Source organism: Festucalex cinctus, chromosome 12, assembly GCF_051991245.1.
Source record: "Festucalex cinctus isolate MCC-2025b chromosome 12, RoL_Fcin_1.0, whole genome shotgun sequence".
NCBI classification, from domain to species: domain Eukaryota; kingdom Metazoa; phylum Chordata; class Actinopteri; order Syngnathiformes; family Syngnathidae; genus Festucalex; species Festucalex cinctus.
In genome coordinates, this window is record NC_135422.1 from 20968972 (window position 1) to 20991843 (window position 22872).

Sequence of the window (22872 nt, forward strand, 5' to 3'; positions counted from 1 at the left end):
TTGATTACGTCACATATGCGACGTAGATCACTACTGAAATTGTACGGACAAGGAAAATGAATACCAATTTTGAGCAGAGATTTCACATGTAAGTCGTAATTGTTTTTGGAAAGATAACACACTTATCTGTCGTGTCTCTTTACCTGTTTATTAAATGATTTACGGTAGTTTTACTCAAATCGACTCAATTTTATTTAGAAAGCACTTTATATTAAAAAAAAAACATTGCTGCATACAAAGTGCTGTACATAGAGTAAAAATCATTTTATTCTGAGCAATGTGGGGAATTATTATTCAAACGGGTTGTTTAAAGTAGGAATTGTTGTAAATGGTGGAATTTGAAGGTCAGTATTCAGTTCTAACCATTACACAGGAGCGAATTTTACCATGGGCTCCAGTGTTATATTAAACTTTAAACCGTGGATTAGGTCTGCATTACCTTTTATTAATCGAGGATCTTCAGCGTTCCTTGCGTTGCCATACACAACACACATTCAGTGCTCCAGGGACTGGAGATGCGGTCCTGAATTGAGGAAAAACAATAGTAGACAGACCAGGGTGCAGGGCAAAGTGAAGAACAGCACCTTTAGACAAAGGGCAGATGACTTGTGGGACAATACGGCAGATGGAGGGGACAAGAACTTCACTGGCCTGCAAAATCTTTCCATCCCCAAATCCGTGTTCGCTGCTGGGACTGCGAAGAGGACAGCAGAGATCATGAAGAGGAAGGCTGGGCTTTTCCCAGAGGAGGAGAATCACGAGGAGCCTGTGAGCAGGACAAACGGGAGGAAAGGTGAGACGAACTCAACTTTCAAGACTCGATTAAGCTTCACTATGCTATTGCTGTTAGAGCACTTGTGTAATTAAAAAAATGCATGTGTGTGTGTTATTAAGTTTGTTTTTATTTATTTTTTGTTCTTGGAAATGTAGATCGAGTTGGTTACATTAGATTTAGTAAGAAATTGAATTCAATGTTGAAGTGTTTTACAGGAAAGCTACAACCGCCTGACCAGCCACTATCTGTTGAGGAATGGAAGAAATTAAAGGAGTCTCTGGGAAATCTGGAACATTTTGACACTATCATGATGTCTACACTGTTGAACTCTGGGGCAGAGTTGAGTATTGCCAAGTAAGAGGACCTGAAAGGGATGCGATGTGAATTAGAAACTTAGTGCTTAGATGTAGTAATTAATTGCAAATGTATGTTCTGCTTTGCCGCAGGTCCCTGCTGTCATTTGTTGCCACAGAAACGGGAACACTTCCCTATAAACTTCTGTTGCGGTATCTGACACTTTGTGTGAATGGCAATCATGACAAAGAAGTATTTGATGTCTTCGATATTATGCGCAAGAGTTTCCCCTCTTTGGATACAGGAGCTTCCTGTCTTTTTATTAAGTCTTTCAGCCGCACAGCAAGGTGGCGAGAAGCTCTCAGCATCCTACAAGACCTGAAGAAGGTAAACAATATTTTAAGTTGTTGTTAAATAGTAGTTTGTTGCATAATGCAGGTGTTGCCAGTTGTATGACAATGGCCGTATTGTCATCTGATGTTATGTAATCGCCACAGGTTATTACCCCATCACCTCGCAATTACGGCAACATAATTGCTGCAGCCATGCGAAATGGTGATCCAAGCACTGCCTGGGCTCTTTATGATGAATTATTGGCAAAGGGCCTGAACCCCCAACACGAGACTTGGACCTCTCTGTTTGAGAGAGTGAGCGTAGAGGAAGAAGAGACCAAGTTGCTGAGCGAGCATCAAGAGAGGCTGATGGGAATTCTGCTGTATATGAGGAACAACCAAGTTTACCCGCAGCTCAATCTGGCCAGCAGCATCAAGACCTGGTTCGAAAGGTACAACAAAGATGATGACGAGAGTTTAAGTGGCAGATTTTAAATGATGAAAGTCCTGTGTCACTGTGCCCATCTTGTGGGCGTCACCTGTTTTCTGCGTTAGGTCATGTGATGTTGACAGCAGGTGGCAGTACAGGACAAAATGGCCGCCACATGGCATGGATTAAAACAGGAATCATATCTAAAAATTAACTAATGTACAGATGTTTTTATGTGCTAACAGAAAGTGTGAAAAATTAACAGAGTAAAGTAAGTTGAGTAGAAATCACAAAATATCGTGAAAGCCTCCTGTCAATCTTCTTTTCTTTTTTTTTTTTTTTAAACGTGGATTGTGTCACATTCTGACTTGATTTCTGGAAGCTCTCATGGTGTCTTCCCTATTTACAGGATTCCTCGACAGAAGTGGAGAGGAACGTGGAGCAGCGCCTCAGCAAGGTAAATACAGCAGTTTTATTTTTTCTTCATTCAGAACAGGTTTTCTCCTTCTTTTTTTTTTTGAATGATTTTGAAGAGCTAAAAAACAAACTAATGTAGTTTGTGTGTGTGTGTGTATATGTGTGTGCGTGTGTAGGGGTGTGTGCAAGAGTTGTGGAACAGAGTTGGAATCCATTCAGCTGACTGATGAGGAGTACCAACAGCTGAAAAAGAAAGTCATGAGTGACATCATCGAGGGACGGGATGTTTTCAACAAGACCACACCAGAGGTCAGTCATATTCATTGTACAGGTGCTGTATGTCATTTTTTCAACAGTACAGTGCCATATTTGTGCAACTTTTTTTAACATCAGTACACTGTAGCATTGCAGCACAGCACTGTAGTCATTTTAAAAATATATATTTCATATCATTACTTTTCTGTACTTTTCTTGACAACACAACATAACTGTTCATGCTCCTTTCTTCTGCTAGATGGCGTCTTTTGTCCATATACATCTGCAGTTGCTTACTATTAGTTAGTGTACAAGTATACTTTGAACTTTTTTTTTTGTGTGTGAGCTCATGCCTCCTCACCCTTACTGTCAGTGCTTAATTTATGAATAAATATAGATAGAGTTATAAAAGATACACTGTCCTTACACAGAATGGCTGATTGAGGGTATTGTGATGCTGAATAATATTATTGCTGACTATGGAAATAATGAGACAAAAACATTTTATAATTTACTTTTTTTTTTAACTACTGACCTTTTTGCATCTCCAAAAAAAATGCATTGACTATGTTTTATTTATTTGAAGTCAAATTAAAATAGATGGATGAATGAATGAATGGATGGAATCATTGACTTTTTTTTTTCCGCATATGCCAGGACAGATTTTACTATAAATTCCATAAATATGTTTTGTAATTCTGTCTTCAATTATATTTTCTTTGTTTTAATGTAATTTTTTCTTATATATAACCTTTGCCAGTTCATCTTGAAACAAATATTAAAAATGAAAACATGAATTTAATTTTGAGGTTTTGCCATAAAAATGCATTGTTAATGTTTGTTACTATAGCATTCCTCTAGTGTTGTTTTTATAATAATATTTAGCTTACTTTTCTCCAGACAAAGAATATTTAATATATGAATATTTCAAATCCATTCATCCTGGAGAGGGCGGGCACTCCACCCTTTTCCGACAGAGGACCATTTTCTCAGATTTGGAGGTACCGATTTTCATTCCAACCGCTTCACACACGACTGCAAAAACCTCTCCAGTGACACTTGAAGATCGCGGCTTGATGCAGTAAAACAGAAGCACATCATCTGCAAAAAGCAGAGATGCAATATGCAGGCCACCAAACCAGACCCCCTCAATACCTTTGCTGCATCTAGCTAGAAATTCTGTCCATGAATGTTCTGAACAGAATTGGACCAAAAAAAGAAGAAGTCCCGAAGACTAATTTCCTTTCCATGTCATTTTTATGAAATGGCAGCAGAAAACGATGTATATGAATGCAAAATGTATTGAGGGTGGTGTGTATGGACACGTGTGTTGGAAGCTGTCATATTACCCACTGCAACACAATGAGCTGCTCTCACATATCAACCGTGGAAAGTCCCTGGATAATTACACTGGGACTAGACAGACTGTCTCTCGTCTTCCCTCCTCTGTCCTCACGACTTCCCTTTTTAGTTGATATATTTACACACAAGCAATAAGATATGTTACAGTCTTAGATATACGCGGTCCAAGTTGGAAGGTTAATTTTGGTGTGTGTTGATAGTTTTTCAGCAGAGATCTGGTAACAACAAGGAGGCACTTTTTTCTGCTTCTGTTACTGAATCAATAATCTCACTTTTTCAGGCCACATTTTTGATTGTGTATGCGTGTGAGAGTGCGCACAGCTTGATGTCCAGGGGAATTCACAGAAGTCTATTTCCACACCGCTTCAATCTAAAAGTGAAAACACACACACACACGCACGATGTTCCCATGCTGGAGCACAACACGATGTTCCTGCTAGCCACAAAGTTGGACCTCAGTGTTTGAGAACAACTGGAAACGCAGGTGCCTGCGAGGCTTTTATTCGTCTCTGGCAGTGTCTGAAATTCAAATATGGACCGTTTCTGCTTTGCCTACCGCAGACTTCCTCCAAGCTAAACTATTTGCTGTTTTTTAAGCAAACGCTAGTTTAGTTAAAAAAACAACAACAAACAAACAAAAAAAAACTTAAGAGTACGAAATTGGATTGTTCTTCTTTACATAAAACCATCTTCATACTGGGTAGGAAAGACAATACATGTAAATAAAACAGTGAAATCTATTTTTACATCAGTGCTGTCAAACTTAACATTTCTTGTTTCTCTCTTCTTCTTTTTTTCTTTTTTGTTTGCATGATCATGTCTCGTCAGGAGTTGGAAAGGTTCAAGTCATTTGTGAGGATGAAGCCAGCCTTCGATGTAGTTGTGGATGGTCTCAATGTGGCAAATATCAACAAGGACAGAAGCAAGCAATCAGAGATGGTAAGGACACATACAAAAATAAAAAATAAAATGTCATGCACTTTTACCCATCTTAGCCACACAAGCACAGTTTTACCATTTTGCGGTTCAGAGGTTCATTCATACTGGGGGCTTTTTTGCAGGTTGCATGATGACTAACGAGGCATTGTATGAATGTGTGTGGGAGGCGCCTTTTGATTTAAACACCACCACATCCATCTGTTTTATTGTGAGTTGCATACAATATGATCTTTCGCAGACAGACATTAAGTTGGATGAGAGATGAGGCACCATATCCATATAGCACATTCAGACCCTTTTCAATAAATTTAAATATAATGGAAAAGTTGATTTATTTCCATAATTCAATTCAAAAAGTCAAATTTTCATAGGTCCTAGATGAGACATACAACTCGGAGGCAGTTAGTATAAGGTCGGGGGGCAGGGTGAGTTGTTCGTGGTCACTATTTTTTAACAAGTTAAAAAAAAAAAAAAAAAAAAACTGGTTGTTGTGTGCTGATTTGAAGACCCTTTTTTTTTCTTTTATTGCTTAGTTCCTTAGAGTCTGATATAAAATTTGGCAGAGGCATCTTTTGATGTATTACAGTTATAATTTTTAATTAAAATTTTTTTTTGCAAGTTTCCGCCTGTAAACATCATTAAGCATATAATTTATACATGTATTACAGGCAAGTAAAATGAAGTCCTCTTGTTTATGTTTAGCAAATTTAAAACATCATAAATCAGGCTGGTTCTACTAAGTACTGTCTCAAATGTTCTCCAATTTCGATACTGTAAATGTATAGGATCATATGCCAAGAAACGTTAATTGGGAGGAGCAATATGACGGCCACGTGACCTCAAAAGTCTTGGCCTATTGGCTATCCAGTCATATATTCAGATCAGTGCATAAAACCCACAAAAACAGGATTTCAAAATAAAAGAATACTGTGAAGAAATGACCATGTATACTTCTCCGTGTTTTTGGATGGGAAAAAAGGATGGATTAATGGATGCATAGGAATTTCAAAACGATGTGTCAATCTTCAGTAGTTGGTTGGGAATTCTTTTGCCCATTGCCTGGGGGTCCTGCAAGCCCAGATTTTCTTGATGCTTTAACACGTCAGCCTGGATTTGGAGTCATTATTTGGGAACTGTAAGTCATTCAATTCACTGTTTGTGGATTTGAGTGCTGTGTTCAACATCATCATCCTGGAACTCCTCCAAACTCCTGACATGATTACAGACATGCCAGAGGCATGTTCAGTTTACATTTACTCATCCATCCTTTTTTTTTTTTTTTTTTTTTTTTTTTTGTGTGTGTAATGCATGTCCTCATTACGAGTAACCGTGGTACCTATCACAGCTAACTTTGTTCACTGAACATCTGCACGGGTACATCCCGCCTCTTGCCCAAAGTGTGCATATGCGCTCTTTCAGTTGCTGGCAGTGGTGACGGAGCTCACGCTCCAGCGTCTTACTGTCCTGGTGCTCGGGAGGAAACACATGCTGCAGCCCTCCAGGTCTTGGGACAGCCGCAACATGAAGCTTATCCAGCAGAAAGCTCATTGCTTTTTTACTGACAACATGTAAGGAGTACAGTCAATGATGGACAGTATTATTAAGCCATCTATTTTGAGCTGTTTCTTTCTTCCCACAACTCTTTCCATCAGTTCTGAAGATGACCCCTTCTTGCTATATGCCACGTTGCATTCGGGCAACCATTGTCGCTTTGTGAGTAAGGACCTGATGAGGGACCACAAGGCTTGCTTGCCGGACGAAGCCACCAGGCGACTCTTCTTCAAATGGCAGAGGGGCCATCAGCTAGTCGTGCACGGACACATTGTGGCAGGGAGGAGGGTCCGATTTCAGGTGAGGAAGAGGAGGCGCCAGAACATGAGAAAGAATGTGAAGATAGTGATGTTAAATGTGTTTGTGTGTTCAGAGTATCCCCAGCTGTGACACCATTGTGCAGACTTCAGGAGGCACTTGGCACATCCCTTATGACGACACGGAAGAGCGGAGCACGTATGAAGTACCGCAGAAATGGCTGTGCCTTACCAGAATGAACTGAAAACATTGTACATTGGGCTGAGATTGGCTCCCGTCCGAAAGAGGACATGCACAATAAATTCATCATGTCTGTACTTTTGAATAGAAAATAAATCAATATAAGTTCATAATCTGGGAGAGCAAATGAAGTCTGTGATGGCTAGCAAAAAAGTATTGCATCACCTTCAGTGAACTTATCTCTGTTCCTTGAATGTACAGTGTGTATTATTTAGACATCTAGTGGTAAACTAATAGAATGCAACGATTTTTTTTTAAGCAAGACTACGGTGCCTCAGAGGCACCAACCTTCGCAAGCCTAAAACCAGTACCAGAGATGGGAAAGTCAGGTCCAGAACATAAAAACCGTGCCACAGTTTGGCTTTATCCACAAGTGCTTCTGCTCAACTGGCAGGTAAACGAGCTTGGGTGAGTAGACGCACCTGCGGGCTGTGGCGACAGCCAGACTGTGGCAGGGGTTTTACTTTCTTGACTTTCCCATCTCTGACCAATACCACCAATTGTTTATTTTATTTTATTGTATTTATTTATTTATTTATTTATTTTTTAATGTGAGCGAGCAAGCAGCCTGGCAAGTGACTGCCCAACCAGCAGGAGTTAGCCGGAGCGGCTAGCGGGAAAAGGTGGTAAAAGCTAGTGAGAGCAAAGCTGGTGGGAGCCTACATCACAGGACTCAGCGACGACCACCCAGCTGTTAGAAGGTAAGCGGCGGTTGATCCACTGGATCCGACACCAGGTCTAACTATGTTTGCAAAGTAATCCTTCGCGTATCCATCGCAGAAAGACGGCGGTGAAACATGTAAACCTCCTGTAGGGCACAGTGGCCTATGTACTGTAATTTACAAGTAGCAATTTAGACCTATGATTATATCTATTTTTTTATGTTGTAATAGGACATTTTGCCTATTATTGAAATTAATGGTATGGTTTTTTTTTTTTAAATAAATGAATTATTAATTCACCACTAAATGGTGCCAAATTTTACATACTGTCACTTTAATGTTCAAAATTAGGGATGTGCCACTACTTGCCAATACCAGGTATAAGTGTCTGGCCAATACGTGCCCTATTATTTCAAGGTATCAGTTGGTACTCACGACGGCGCCCGATACCAAAATCATTCGCCCTCTTGTGGCCGTTTGGTGGCAATGAAGAAGAATTGTGGGCCTCAAGTATGTTTTTTTCTTTTCTTTTTTTAAAATAATTTTAGGTACAACAATTTCAGTAATGAAAATTATTTAATTTTGAAAGACGGCAGCAATATAAATTTTTTTTGATGGATATAAATTGTACATGTTGCATTTTTTAAAAATAGAATAAACAGTATTGAGCCTTAATAATAGGCTATTTGAAGTTCTGTATACTGCATTGGTAGCAACTCTTGTTATGGTTTGGCATAATTTATACATATTTGAGCCACCTTTTTGCTGCTTAACAAGATGCAAATCAGGCTTAATGATACAGTACAGCGCGGATACATATCACTTTGTTGACGTGAAACTCTTGAAAGTCCCCTCGCTTATCTTGACTGAAACATCCTGTTGGGCAGCGATTCGATTCCCTTCTTTGGCGTACGAGAGGACGGAATGTGATGAACAGCTGAGTGTTCTTGGGAATTTCCTGTTGGCTCACACTCCAAAGCTTCCTGGTTGACGCGGCCTCATTCTGCACACAAAATTCCCCGTGCTGCTTTGTCAACGTGTGGCAAGTTCCTCATTCCCAGCCAGCAGCCTGCCTAACCTTGCGTGACAAAATCTTATGTAATGAAGCAAACAAACTCACCTGTTGTTATTCAGGTCAATGTCGTTTGTCCTATTATTGCCGCTTTGTTATGTTCCATTGTTTTCTTGTGACTGGATTCAAATGTATTCCCTTTATTCTCTGTCCCAGTTTGACCACAAAAACAAACTTGTCACTGTTAAATATGTGTTTTAATTTAAATGGAGTGTCGCTGTCAAACATTTACAACCTGTCCTACTGTACACAGACACAGCTTCCATAGAAAATACATCTTTGTATACACAGCATTTACAATATCATACAAGAGAGCTGCTTGTGTGCATTTGTGAATGATTGGCAGCCATAAAAAGCAAGCCGCATGCTCACATGGTGCCTTTCCCGCAGTTTGATTGGGCTGCCAGTCTGTTTGATGAGCTCCTCCAGCTGCCTGTTCGCTTCTCTCGCTCTCTTTGCTGTCCACAGTTCGTGTCACGAGACCTCCGCCACGTCCGTACGGCTTCGGCCACACCGTCAGGCGAGCGGTCGACGTGCCGAGGCCTTTTCTCTTCAATTCATCCTCGGGGTCACATTTCATCTCCTCCCGCTAGTGGCCGTTCCACTGGATGTCATCATAACCCACCTGAAAAACACAAGCGCGTTAAGGCACGGAGCTGGCGAACTGCTGACCGGAATGTGCGGCCGTCGTTTTTGAGCGCGGGCGCACCTCCTCGTCCGAGTCGCCGTCGTCCTCGTCCTCGCTGTCGTCCGACTCGCTGTCGGGCAGATCCCTCAAGTCGGGACGGGTCAACGCGAACAGTTCCTGTTTGATGTCGTCGTCGCCGCGCCCGTAGGTGAGGTGGAAGGGGGTGTGGCCTCCGAATGTCAGGAGATTGGGGTCAGCTCCCTTTTTGAGCAGCAGTTTGACTAACGACAGATTCTGCTGGTCGACGGCCAGGTGCAGCCCGCTGCGGCCGTTGCGCTGCTCCTAGAGGACGGGAGGAAAATAGCAGATAGATCCATATTTAATTTGAATTCACGCGCAAGTGAGGTGAAAGTGTGGAATACCTTTGAGTTAACATCAGCTCCCAGATCCACAAGATTCTCCACCAGCGAGAGGAAACCGTGAACTGAGGCCATGTGGAGGCAGTTCTGACCTGTTGCAGACATCAGAGAAGCAGATTAACATCCGACACCAACAGAGACGGACGGCTGGCAGAGCGACAAGTCACTTTCGTGTCCAAGTTACGCAAGTTGAAGCTGCCTAAAGCTTGTTTAGAAAAATATGTGCAAACATCACAGCAACATCAAATCAACTTGCATTCAATTTATGAGATGTTATATAGAGACTAACACAGCCTTAGTGTTGACTTTTAATTTGGACCGTTCATTTTCATGGGTATCATCGGCATAGCAGTTTAAACTAATGTTATAAGGCAGCAGCCTTATGTCAACAGCCTCAATTATGGAAAAAAAAAAATCACAATTATTTGTTTTTCGGTACAAAACAAAAAAATGTTCACGCATTTACAAATATTAAGACCAATTAAAAAAAATAGAATCACTATAATTATGTAAGCTCCTTTTGGACCAAACAGAATTCAGAATATTTATGTATTTATTTATGTTGGAAAAAACTTGAAGTTGGAGTGCAGCTTGTGCATTGTGCAGTAGGACAATCTTTTAATTTTTTGGTACAAAACAAGAAAATGTTTACACATTTACAAAATATTAAGACCAATTAAAAAGAATAGAAACACTAATTATGTAAGTTCCTTTGGACCACACATAATTTATATTATATATTTATAATATTTATTTATTTTGGCAAAAACTTGAAATTGGAGTGCAGCATCTGCAGTGTGCAGTAGGACGATCATTTATTTTTTGGTACAAAACAAGAAAATGTTTAAACGTAAAAAACAAAAAATATTAAGACAAAATTCTTTTAAACACTATAATTATGCAAGTTCCTTCTGGATGAAACAAAATTTATTAAATTTGTTAATTTATCATTTTAAAAAAAAGGTGCAAATGTATCAATTTAAACAACTCAAAAATTTGTATTAATCTTTTTTACGATTATGCTGATTTTGTAACTGGAGTATAATAATTGAAACTGTAATTGAATTTAGATTAATTGCACAGCCCTATGTAAATGTTAGCATGTAAATGCTAACAAATAGAGGGTCAAGTACTGAACCCTGCGGGACTCCACACGCCAACACACAAGTTTAATTTGTTCTCACAACCTAAAGCAAAATTTTGCAACTCTTAAATTGGAGCGCTTGCAAATCAAGGGACCACAATGTAGCTGATAATAGGAAATCTAGTCAAGTAAAAAAAAAAAAAAAAAAAAATGTTGCCTTGCTAAAACCCTACCTTGGTAGTTGCACGCCGCCAGCATGGTTTGGAGATGCTCCGGACGACAAAACTGTGTGAGGACGCTGAAGCACAGCAGGTTGCCGTGGCGACAGGCGATATGGACGGGCATGTCCCCACTGTCGTCCACCAGCGTGGGATCGCAGCCGTCGGCCAGGAGGCGCTGGCACACGTCCGACTGGTTTGTTATGACTGCTAAATGGAGAGGCGTCTAAAGTGGGATACGGACAGCGAGAGCGAGAGATCAACGTCATGTTGAAGGCTCCGAGCAGTGGGAGCTTGACGAGCTAAACGTCAGCTCACGCACCTGTCGCTGGTCATTTTGGACGTCGAGGAAGTCTGTGTTCTTGGAGAGCTCGATCATTGTTCGGATGTAGTCCTTCGCCTCGTGGATAATAGCCAAGTGGAGTAGCCTGGAGACAGACAAGGACAGCTTTTACAATATGCACCGACAAATCTGTTAAAAACAAAATACATCTAAGAAAAGATTATCAAAGTTAAAGGATGCTGAAATGAGCCTTAGATTTCTCAACTAACATCTTTTACACAAGGAAGTAACAGGAATGGGGATACTGTGACATTTTAGACTCCATTGCTAAACAGTCACTCATTCAAACATATCATAGATACTAGGGGTGTTAAAAAAAAATCGATTCGGCGATATATCGCGATACTACATCGCGCGATTCTCGAATCGATTCAATGTGTGTGTGTGTGTGTGTGAATCGATTTTTAAACTTCCATTTTTAATGGAAAAATATTCAACAAAACGTCTGACTTCGGGTTAGGATTCACACCTTGAGCATGGAAGAATGTTATATGAACGGAACATTAAGCCTTAATATTTTATTTTAATGCTGTTCAAACATGAAACAGATTACAACCTCTATAAGACTGAAATTTCAGATAAATAAATAATACATTTTCATATAAATCTTACACTCTACAAGCTTACTGATTAGTATTTTCTAAATTTGAATGAAAAAAAATCGCAACAATCGACTTATAAATTCGTATCGGGATTAATCGGTATCTAATCGAATCGTGACCTGTGAATCGTGATACGAATCGAATCGTCAGGTACTAGGCAATTCACACCCCTAATAGATACCATCGTTACAATTCTTTGGAAGTGCAATACATTACAGTCTGTTAATTAGCACAACGGTCTCTGAAGTGTTTCCAGCCAAGGACAATAAGAATAGTTCGTGTAACCGCAAGTTCAAGTTAAATGACGTGCATCTAATGTTTCCCTCAGGCGCTAAAAGGTAGTTAACTCGCGTTTTCCTTTTGTTTCCGTTCAACCGCCGACCATGTTAGCATCTTTTGTCACGTTTGTCTATACTTTGTGGCTCGCAGCGGGTTTGAAAGCCGAGAGTCTACACTGCACAGTGCACATTGTGTCATGGAAGATCAGGTATTATCCAATTCCACCAAATTGGTCTGAAAAGATGTAGTGACAGACAGAACAATTAAATGAGCTTCTACTAGGCAGAATTAAGTTTTTGTTTTCTAATTTATGTGCCTTGGCTCAATAAAAGTTGGGAATAGGGGTGTTAAAAAAAATCGATTCGGCAATATATCGCGATACTACATCGCGCAATTCTCGAATCGATTCAATAGGCGGCTGAATCGATTTTTAAACTTCCATTTTTAATGGAAAAATATTCAACAAAACGTCTAACTTCAGGTTAGGGTTCACACCTTAAGCATGGAAGAATGTTATATGAACGGAACATTAAGCCTTAATATTTTATTTTAATGCTGATCAATAAGGGTGTCACGATTTCGATTTTTTATCGAAATCGATCGAAATTACGTCACGATTTCGAGCATCGAAATAGAAGAGAGGACACACGATTCGATGCCCCCCCCCCGCGCCCGCTGCCACCGCCGCCGCCGCCACCTCCCAGGAAAGCAAATGAGACGCAGCCATTCAGCTACTAGCTAACGGCACTTGTTAGCTGACTTCTCCTGCAGTCATGATGGCAAGCGCGGACAGACACAGCAATGGTGCTTCAAGCCGCTCCCGCTTCTCTCGTCACCAGTTTGGAAACATTTTTCGTTCCCGGTGAGTTATGTCGACAACGTTCACGTTGTCGATAAAAAGACCACAGTTGCAAGATATGCTATGTGCGCGTACTGTACTCGGCCACGGTGTTACGCCCGGCTCGTCAAGGGGAAGGGAAGTAACACAATAACAGAAAATATAGAGTAGATAAACACGGGTCGACTTTAACATCTGAGTAGTTTTAATTGAAATTTCAGGCAGGGGTTTGACAAGGGAGTGAAAGTGGAAGGTGAACAAATAATAACCGCATTTGACAGAACTGACAGAACGGAGGAGAAACAACATTAACCAATAGGGGTATAATACACGGATACACAATAGCGTCGCGCTGGCACAGTCGTCCAATCGGAGTGTCGCGCTGGCACAGTCGTCCAATCGGAGTGTCGCGCTGGCACAGTCCTCCAATCAGAGTGTCGCGCTGGCGCATTCAAACTGAAGTACCATGATACGGGCACCAGCCGACACAAACACACACATACATACTAGGGGAGCGTTTCCCGTTGTTACGGCGGGCCCGAGCCGCCAGCCGTAACAACGGGAAACACGACAAACATGACGGGACATTTACGCAGGCATCACAAAGATTTAGATTTATCAAATTCAACTAGAAGTGGGAAAACAACGGTCCAACCAACTATTTCATCCTCATTTACAGTGAAACTTCCACACACTTCAGCTCGCGCGAAACGCCAGATCCATAGGTCTATTTATAGCAGCAGACCTGCAGCCTTGGAAAACGCTGGATTCAAACATTTAATTAGTGTACTTGAACCACGCTACAGTATGCCCAGCAACTGTAAATGTTGGGATATAGTTTGTTCAGGCTGTATTTGTTCCATGACTTTGGATACAATATATTTTTTGTTGTTGTTGCACATTGCACATTATTTTAAGAGGAACGCACAGCACACTGTTGTAACCAAAAACAGTCAATAGATGGCAGGCACCCACTGTGACTTTTTGTTTTTGTTTTTTTATTTTTTATTTTACACTTCAGTAAGAACAAGACGGTTAACTTTATATTGTAAATAAATTCTTTGAATTTGATCATTCCTGCCTAATGTCAATTATCATATATTACATAAATTTACACAAAAATAATATGGAAATTGCATCACCTATATGTAGCCGATCTTTTGAAATAAGATTTACTGTACAATGAATAGAACCAATGATCATAGACTAGCCTTAGCCTACAGAAGCATATGCCTCTGTGTTATAAAGTGGGGGAGCGGAAAAAAAAAAAAAAAAAAAAATCGAAAAAAAAATCGAATCGTGACCCCAAAATCGAAATTTAAATCGAATCGTGGAGTTGGCGAATCGTGACACCCCTACTGATCAAGCATGAAACAGATTACAACCTGTTTAAGACTGAAGTTTCAGATAAATAAATAATACATTTTCATACAAATCGTACACTCCACAAGTTTACTGATTAGTATTTTCTAAATTTGAATGGAAAAAAATCGCAACAATCGACTTATAAATTCGTATCGGGATTAATCGGTATCAAATCGTGACCTGTGAATCGTGATACGAATCGAATCGTCAGGTACTAGGCAATTCACACCCCTTAGTTGGGAAACTACATTAATTGATTGCTAGTTAATCATTAGTGTGATAATGCAGCATTATTTTGCAATTCTCAAATCTCTTTAATGCGCTCATTAAAGCACCCTGCTTAAACGTGACGTAATTGATGTGTCCTCGATGAGGCGTTCACGGAACAGTTGTAACGAGAACTCTCCATTGCAGCTCCAACTTTTTCTAAAAGCACGTCTTTCAAATGTGTGTGATGTCAGGTACTTTTAGACCACTTGGGACCACTTCTTGTTTTCTGACGAGCGGGAGGGCGCGCCGGTTGGGATTGTTCGGCGGCGCGCATGGGGACTTTCCCAGCCTGACCCGCGGCCATAGTAGATTCCTGCTGATAATGGCCTTTTGTTTACGTGCGAGCCCACTGTTTAAGGCCGCGGCTAAACCGGTGATTACAAACCAAAAGACTTCCAGCGCGGTGGCCAAGTAGCATCACGTTACAGAGACCAAAAAAAAAAAAAAAAAAAAAATCTCAATCCGGCTAAATTGTGACACGCATTTTAATAGCAAGTTAGGAAGAAAACGCTCCCCACAGGAAGGGGCTCGAATTACCTCGCAGACGGGCCCAGTCCGTCAGCCGACTTGTAAAAGCAAATGAATCGCGCTTCAACTTACGTGTCTCCGTCCTCGGTGACTTGTGTTTTCCATTCTTGGATGTCGGCGGCTGCACAGGCTGCAAGTTGCTTGTTTTGCGACGGCTGGCATTCGAGCTGCAGGCGCCATATCTCGTCCGCGACCGCCTGGTAGTCCTCCTCTTTCAGGGAGTCGACGCCGCTGTCCAGACGCTCGTCCGTCGACGGCTTCCCTTCTTTGGACTCCCGGTTGTAATCCATTTGGTTGGTGACGGTGGTCCTGTGGAGGGCCATGGTCGTGGTCGCGCCCGCTTGATGTTAGCTAGGATCTGTGCTCGGTTTGTACGCGTTTACTGAGTGTGGAGTCGTCAGTCGGTGTGACTTCACTGTGTGTGGCTGGAAGTTCGCAGGGGCGGTGCTAAAGCCACTAGGTGGGGGATTTCCAGCAAACTGCCACCGAAAATAACGCGGCTTGCTTGCTTGCTTCGCTTGGCGAAGAGTGGGGATTTCTAGTGAGGCTCGTGCACGCATTTGCATGTCATATTTGCAATTCCAACAGCCACTTCAATTTTTAGGTAGCTACCAGGTTCATGTATGATAGTGATTAGCACATGATACTGAAACTAAATTGTGGACTTTCCACAGGTGGCAAAAGTACACAGTGTTGTCAGTTGTCACGCTAGAGTATAATCATAAATGGACAATAAAGCTTGTGCGTTGCTTGCAATGGGAAAAGTAAAATCTATACAGAAAAATAATGCTCTCTATATGGTAAAATAAATAAATCCTACATCAACATTGTATTGTTTTTGTAGTAGTAGTTCGGTTCAAATATTTTAGAACATGAAAGTATGTGATTAAACCTGCCATGATGCCATTTTCCATGTTTTGCTTTTGTGTACTCATAATAGTCTACTTCTGTCACATGCACTGATTCTCTAGCTAAAAGCTTATCAGAGTGATAAAATGTCAGTGCCATTTTGCATCCTACGAGCAATGGCTCATTCATTCAAACCATATCTCAAAAGAACAATAACACACACACACAAAAACTTCATTCTTCACATTTGCAAATGCTGCTTTTCAACTTAGGTTAGCTTCTGCTTGTATTATCAATGTGTTGGATAGATATATGTGCATTTGATTTCATGAACGCATGACTGTATGGTATGACTTCTCAGCTACATTGCAAGTTGCTATGGTGTGAAAGTCATGACTTTGTTGTTGAGAATCAAATGTTCTTTTCTAAAGGCCAATTCTTTGTAAGTTTTCATTCAGATCAAGGAGTTACTATAAAAGGACTTGTGACACATCATCAAGGGATCTAAGAATACTGCATCCATGTGAAAATGGCAGAAAAAAAAAATCACAGCTTTAAACAGATATAAATACTTTCCCCATAGGTGTGGACACAACTCACCACGTATTTCACCATGTATTTCCGCTTCTTGTGTACATCACTGGATAATTTTAAAAGTAGCTCTCATGAAACAAGTATTGCATCATTCTTTTATTGATTTATTTTAATTTTTAATTTTTATTTTTTTAAGCAGACGATTCAACAAGAGTTACAGTATATGTTTTAAAAACAAGCAATTGTTCTACGAGTGGGACTTGCTTCACATCCAGTCAATAAGACCAGTTTGACGAGAAACACTTTTTAGTAACAAATCATGCTAGTGTTAATGAGCATATTTGCATTTTGGGAGCGGAATACTCACAAATACACTTGTTTTGTGTTGTACATTTTGAAAGAAGATTCGTTTTTGAGTAAATCACCTGCTCCAGAACACCTGGAGAGAGTACAACCTGCTGGTGCGGCTCAGATTTGACGGCACAGTGAAAACAAGACCTCTGTTTGAACCTTTGCATGGCGGCATGAAAAGGGGGGAGGAATGCAGTCAGCTGAATACGTTTTACTGTCATGAAAACTCACAGTCACGCTTAGGCAGAGCTCGGCTTTATTAGGAAAACATTCATCTTCTTATTTGTAATTGTCGAGTGACTATTTTACATTTTATGTTGTCTGACAAAGACAAAACATGTTTTGTATAGCATGTAGAAAATGATGTGTGAATCATCAATCAGCCATTTCAAGTCACATGAGCTGCCATTACGTCAAGTCAACCTTGCCAGCATGAAAACAAACATGGATGGAACAGAATGGTGCGCTCAAGTGATTTGCACTTAAGCGGAACCTGCGTCATCCTCACATCAGGTGGAGCATCAATCAGACAACCAATGATATTTGGTGGTTTAACATTTTTTTTTATTTTCACAACAGGCTTCCATTCCAAATACATTTATGTACTTTTTCACCCCCACATCTGTGCTTCTACCAGTTACTTCAGTATTTAATAAATACATTCTTCTTGACCAATCCATCTCACATCTCTCCATGTGTGTGATCTTCTCATGTTCTGAACAGTGTGAATTGAAATTCCCCTTGAGCGAACATAATCAATAGTGATTAAAAATGTTCCGGCTTTGCGGTGAGCTGTATTGAGTCCATCCCAGCTTATTTTGGAAGCGAGTGAAGTTTTGCAGTTTGCTGTTGTCAATGGCGCAAAGATTAGGATTTAAGGCCAAGATTACTGTTTGAAAGAAAATATCATCATTCATCTTTTATGTCTCAGAATCTTGAATGGAAAAAAATGTAATTCACAGCATTCAAAAAATGCCAATACTAAAATGTAATTTGGTCTATCGGATGTTAAGCTTTTCTCCAGACAGGATACTGAATGTGAAAAAACAAACATACACATTTATACAGTTGGGAATCCCGGGACCTTCTGGACATGAGCTGACATGCACAACACAAAGAGATTGACTCATCATGAAACAGCAAATTACATGAATGGGGCTCAGAGTCAACAGTGAGTCACGGAATCATCTTGTGACTTTATTGACTGTGCTGAAGAGTTCACCTGGCCCACAACCTGCTTCCGCTCTTCCCACTCCCTGTACACTAAACTCACATTCGAGCTCACAAGCGGCACATTATTTGAATCATATACTACTTTGTCAGTTTTTCATTCCAAATGCACAATTGTATAACCGCATTATAGTTAAATTACTGCCTACACGATTACTGGAATGATCCAATATACAGCATACACTATAAAAAATTATAACCCTGTTTAAACTTAAAAAAAAAAAAAAAAAAAAAGAAAGAAAAAATGATGTCCAGGTAGCACATCTAAAATATTTGACTTCACAAAAACTAAATTGAGTGACTTCGTATGATCTGATTATTTAACTTGATATAAACAATAATTGAACCAACCTTCATTTTTTGACAGGTCTAACACAATGTGAGCTGTAATTAAACAATATCAAATGAAAGACTGCTTTCAGAAAGATGACCCTCAAACTACCAAATTCAAACCATTCATTCAAAGCTCAACAATATAACATAGCCTTAAATGGCTACAGCTACAGTACAATGCTATGGTGGTACTGATGTGCTATCGTTTTCAATGCGCATGCGCAAGTCCATTTGACTCAGACTAAATATATTAGCTGGAGGGCATTAAAAAAAAATTCATTAGAAGGAAATAAAAAACTATTGGGTCCTTTGGACATATATTTATTTCCGTAAAAATCAAACTTGATGTCTGTCAATGCAAAATAAATGCTTTTCACAGTCCAATCAATAACTTTATCCTCTTTTGAATGGATATAATTACTTTAAATGAAAAGCTGCATAATGAAACAATTTTTACAGTGAGATAGGATGATAAAACAAAAGTGCTTAATGAGACAGACAATTGTTCTAACAGCTTTACAAATTTTTGCATAGATCAGAAATAACTATTTTGCTGTCTGAAATAAATGCAAAATGGCCGCTTCCTGCCACTTCAGGTCACAGATCCCTCTGGTGTATTGCAAAAGCGTAACGAGGGTCCCTCTAGTGGCCAGTGGTATTAATGACAGCTTGTGTGACAGCGAACACCAAAAGTTTTGACTAATTAAACCAATTACAGTTCAGCGAACTGATCTTGACAGAAAAACTCTCAGTTAAAAAAATAAATAAATAAATAATACATCACTTTTATATAGTGCTTATTCTGGACACTTTATTTATTTATATAGTGCTTATTCTGGACACTCAAATACGCTTTATAATGGATACATTAACATTATTCATTCACTCATACTCTCGTGGCGGTAAACTGGGCAAGCAGCCACGGCTGTATCGAGGTAGGCTAAAGCGTGGCTGCCAGTGCGCGTTATTGTGCGTCAACTGTCTTGGAGAGAGCTGGAATCGAACAGCAGAGAAAATACTCAAGTAAATAGAATAGACCATATGGTGTCAGCCTGTATTTCTGACACGAACAGGTGTCAACAAACGTAAACGCCTTCAAATGTGAACTGAAATATTCAGCGTTGTGGTCAGGGAGTGGTGCAAGAGAGGAAATTCTCTTTTCATCCACTAGATGGAGACAGAGGACAGTGTTACTGAGATTTGTCCAGCTGAGTTGAGAAAGCGAAGTGTGCATTACGTTTGCGCATGCGTGAAAACCAAGTATTTTTTAAAAAAAGAAAAGAAAAAACTTGCTACAAACAAAGCTGTCATTTGAATGGCGGCGAATGGAGTGCTGAAATTGTTTGTGTAACTGCACACCTTAAAGCTTGCAAGCATGTATTAAATGGCTTTCAGCCTTAAGTGACAAAACGACAGGTGCACTCTTCAATCGAAGATGTGCGGACGAAAAGGCTCAACCATCAAAAGCATCAATATTCTTCTTCACAATGAATTTCATGGCCAAAAATGTTGAAACGGTCAACAATTGGTCCACATGATGTACAATAAACATGAAATGACAAAAAAAGGTGCACAAATTTGAAAATGGGGAGTGAATCGTCTAATTTGGAGGGATTACAGTATTGTCAGAATATATGTACCAGATGAAATTATCCAAAGTTCCATCAGATATGATGCGCTCCGTATCCAATTGGACAGAAACAGTTATCAGTTGAGAAAGACAGCTCAGCTGTATAATCACACACTACACAGATCAATAGTCATTTTCGCCAGTCTGGGTGATTATTCAGCTCGTTGCACATACGGATATACACCCACCAGACACTTCATTTAGTACACCCGCACAATTTCAGGGGGCCCTAATGTTCCTACGAGTGGTGATGTGACCTGAATTTGTACCAGTCTATCAATCACATCCCGTCCCGTCCAAAAATTGGAGCGACAAGAATTTTCAGATGAAAAGAGGAATATGAGACAAAAGTTCACAATTGCAGCTTTTATGTCATGATTTTTTTCAAGTGAGCAAATGTATTGGAAAAGACATCCTTAAATGAATTGAAAGTGAATAACATTGAATATTTTGGGGAATAGCTTACTTGCAATAAGTGTAAATACTGCAGCCTCTTTTAATTCACCTGCTATGTGAGGTGCGGAATTCGTACCCAAACGAAGACAGGACACGGAAGTTGGAAAATGGAGAGTCTTTATAGACAAAAATATAAAGTAACAACAGAGAGCAGGGCTGGATTCAGTTGGCCTTTGAGAAAACACTTGACGAAGAACCTTGAGCAGGATGTTCTGCAGAACTCGAAAATAAAAAGCAACCGCAGCAAGATGGATGGGCTGGATGCAGAAAGCATGGAAGAAAACTTGCATGGAGGCGTCGGCTCAAGAACCTCGAGTCGACATATTGACAAAAGCGACATTCAGTATGTCTTGCTCTGGAAATGCACAATATATGACAGAATAAAGGCTTATATGAAAAAAATAAGAGTCACAAATACAGAATCTAAATAGAGGTCATAATAGCGACCATTTCAGGATCATCATCATCATCATCATCACCACAAGGGACATATCAAGACCGTAATAACACAATAGCCGGGTTTAAATGGAGACTTTTTAGTCAAAAGTTGCCCCCTCACAGACAAGCTCTGGAGAGACGCCGCCATTTTAGTGGTTGGAAACAATGACGTCGTGTCATGACGTATTTACGTCCAGACAGAGCATACGCACGCTGGAAGCAGTCTTGCCATTCCGAAGGAAGTGTATACATGGTGCTCGTTCGGATTGACAAAAGGAATATACCACCCCTGGGATTACGAATTAAATTCCATTCAGATTTAGCCTTTTCATTCCGATTGAGGTGTTTATATGGAGCATTTTCATTCCGTTTGGTTGTTCGGTATGGAGGACCAAAAGTGCCAAAATTCAACATAAATAAATGACTAACTAACTAACTAACTAACTAAAAGTGAAAATAAAACAGATAAAAAAAAAATAGAAAATTAAATACAAAAATATAGATGGAAATAAAAGCAAATATAAATAAATAAATAAATATATATATATATATATAAATAAATAAATATATATATATATATATATATATATCCATCCATCCATTTTCTTGACCGCTTATTCCTCACAAGGGTCGCGGGGGGTGCTGGCGCCTATCTCAGCTGGCTCTGGGCAGTAGGCGGGGGACACCCTGGACTGGTTGCCAGCCAATCGGAGGGCACACAGAGACGAACAACCATCCACACTCACAAGCACACCTAGGGACAATTTGGAGCGCCCAATTAACCTGCCATGCACGTCTTTGGAATGTGGGAGGAGACTATATATATATATATATATATATATATATATATATATATATATAATGTATTTATTTTCATACCTTACACAGTCATTCGTATTCCGCACATCCCCGGACAGCCATCATCATCATCATCATCATCATCATCATGCATGCCACATCTACTACACCAGCATCGGCTAAAATTCAAACAGAATCTGCTTCTCCCACTGGTTGCTGAATCGGTGGCGGCTGGTGTCTGTCGATCTCACTCTGCTTCATCTATCCTTCCTTACTTTAGTCTTTCCTCTGGTCTCTTGAGGTCTCCCTAATTTAGATGTTTCTGGGGTTGGGGAAAGATTCTGGTTTGTAACTCTGTGGGTAGTAGGTGGTGTCTGGCTGGTGCTGGATTTCACTTTGTTTCATCTTTCTTTACTTTGATCCTTCCTCTGGTCACCTGACAACTTCACGACTGTCGGGACTCTGAAGTATTCGGTTAAGGTCAAGGGTGTGGGATTTTTAACAGATTTCAGGTGAATTAATGAGCACAAACTCACACGCACACACAAAATAAAATGTATAAAAAATAGAACTAATATAAAATAAAACACAAAAAAAAAGAGAGAGAGAGAGCAATGATGATGACATGTTGAATCGGTAAGACTACCGAATGACTCAAGAAAGAAGAAGAAAAAAATCATCGTCAACAGCCAACAGCTCTGACAATGCAAGCTTGTTCTCACGCTCATCCCTCTTGATTGATTTCCAGGAGACTCCACTGGCTGAGCTATGGTTGAGGGGACAAGTGCGCCCTGAGTGATGAGTGTGTGTGTGTTGGTGGGGGGGATTCTGGCTGGATGGCTGAAGATGAATGTCCTTCCGAACTCTTATCAGCCAGAGCAGTTCCTGCTGGGGGAGACGATGGGTGCGATCATTGGCCAACACGCACGCACGCACGCTGGGGGGCGTATCCCACACAGAGGGAAATCCATTCCCAAGCTATTCCCACCACCAATAAAGAAACTTCAATGGGAGGCAGACCTTCATTAGTAGTCTTACATAGATATGATCTGTATCTGCAAGTCCCATGGGTGCTGTTAAGAATTTCAACGA

The 22872-nt window shown here is 40.2% G+C and overlaps 2 protein-coding genes across 2 annotated transcripts; one reads left to right on the forward strand and one right to left on the reverse strand.

Annotated features, from left to right (window-relative positions):
- Positions 1-24: 24 nt before the first annotated feature.
- On the forward strand, positions 25-6966 carry prorp (protein only RNase P catalytic subunit). Its single transcript, XM_077539859.1, has 10 exons — positions 25-793; positions 991-1129; positions 1222-1456; positions 1567-1853; positions 2241-2288; positions 2425-2557; positions 4694-4804; positions 6224-6372; positions 6457-6655; positions 6729-6966. The coding sequence occupies exons 1-10, from the start codon at positions 388-390 to the stop codon at positions 6855-6857; spliced, it is 1836 nt and encodes a 611-aa protein (XP_077395985.1). The 5' UTR covers positions 25-387; the 3' UTR covers positions 6858-6966.
- A 1796-nt stretch (positions 6967-8762) lies between these two features.
- On the reverse strand, positions 8763-15660 carry nfkbiab (nuclear factor of kappa light polypeptide gene enhancer in B-cells inhibitor, alpha b). The gene is made up of 6 exons (XM_077539449.1): positions 15234-15660; positions 11259-11364; positions 10952-11162; positions 9638-9726; positions 9297-9557; positions 8763-9212 (listed from the first exon to the last, which is right to left on the reverse strand). The coding sequence occupies exons 1-6, from the start codon at positions 15482-15484 to the stop codon at positions 9177-9179; spliced, it is 954 nt and encodes a 317-aa protein (XP_077395575.1). The 5' UTR covers positions 15485-15660; the 3' UTR covers positions 8763-9176.
- Positions 15661-22872: the final 7212 nt, after the last annotated feature.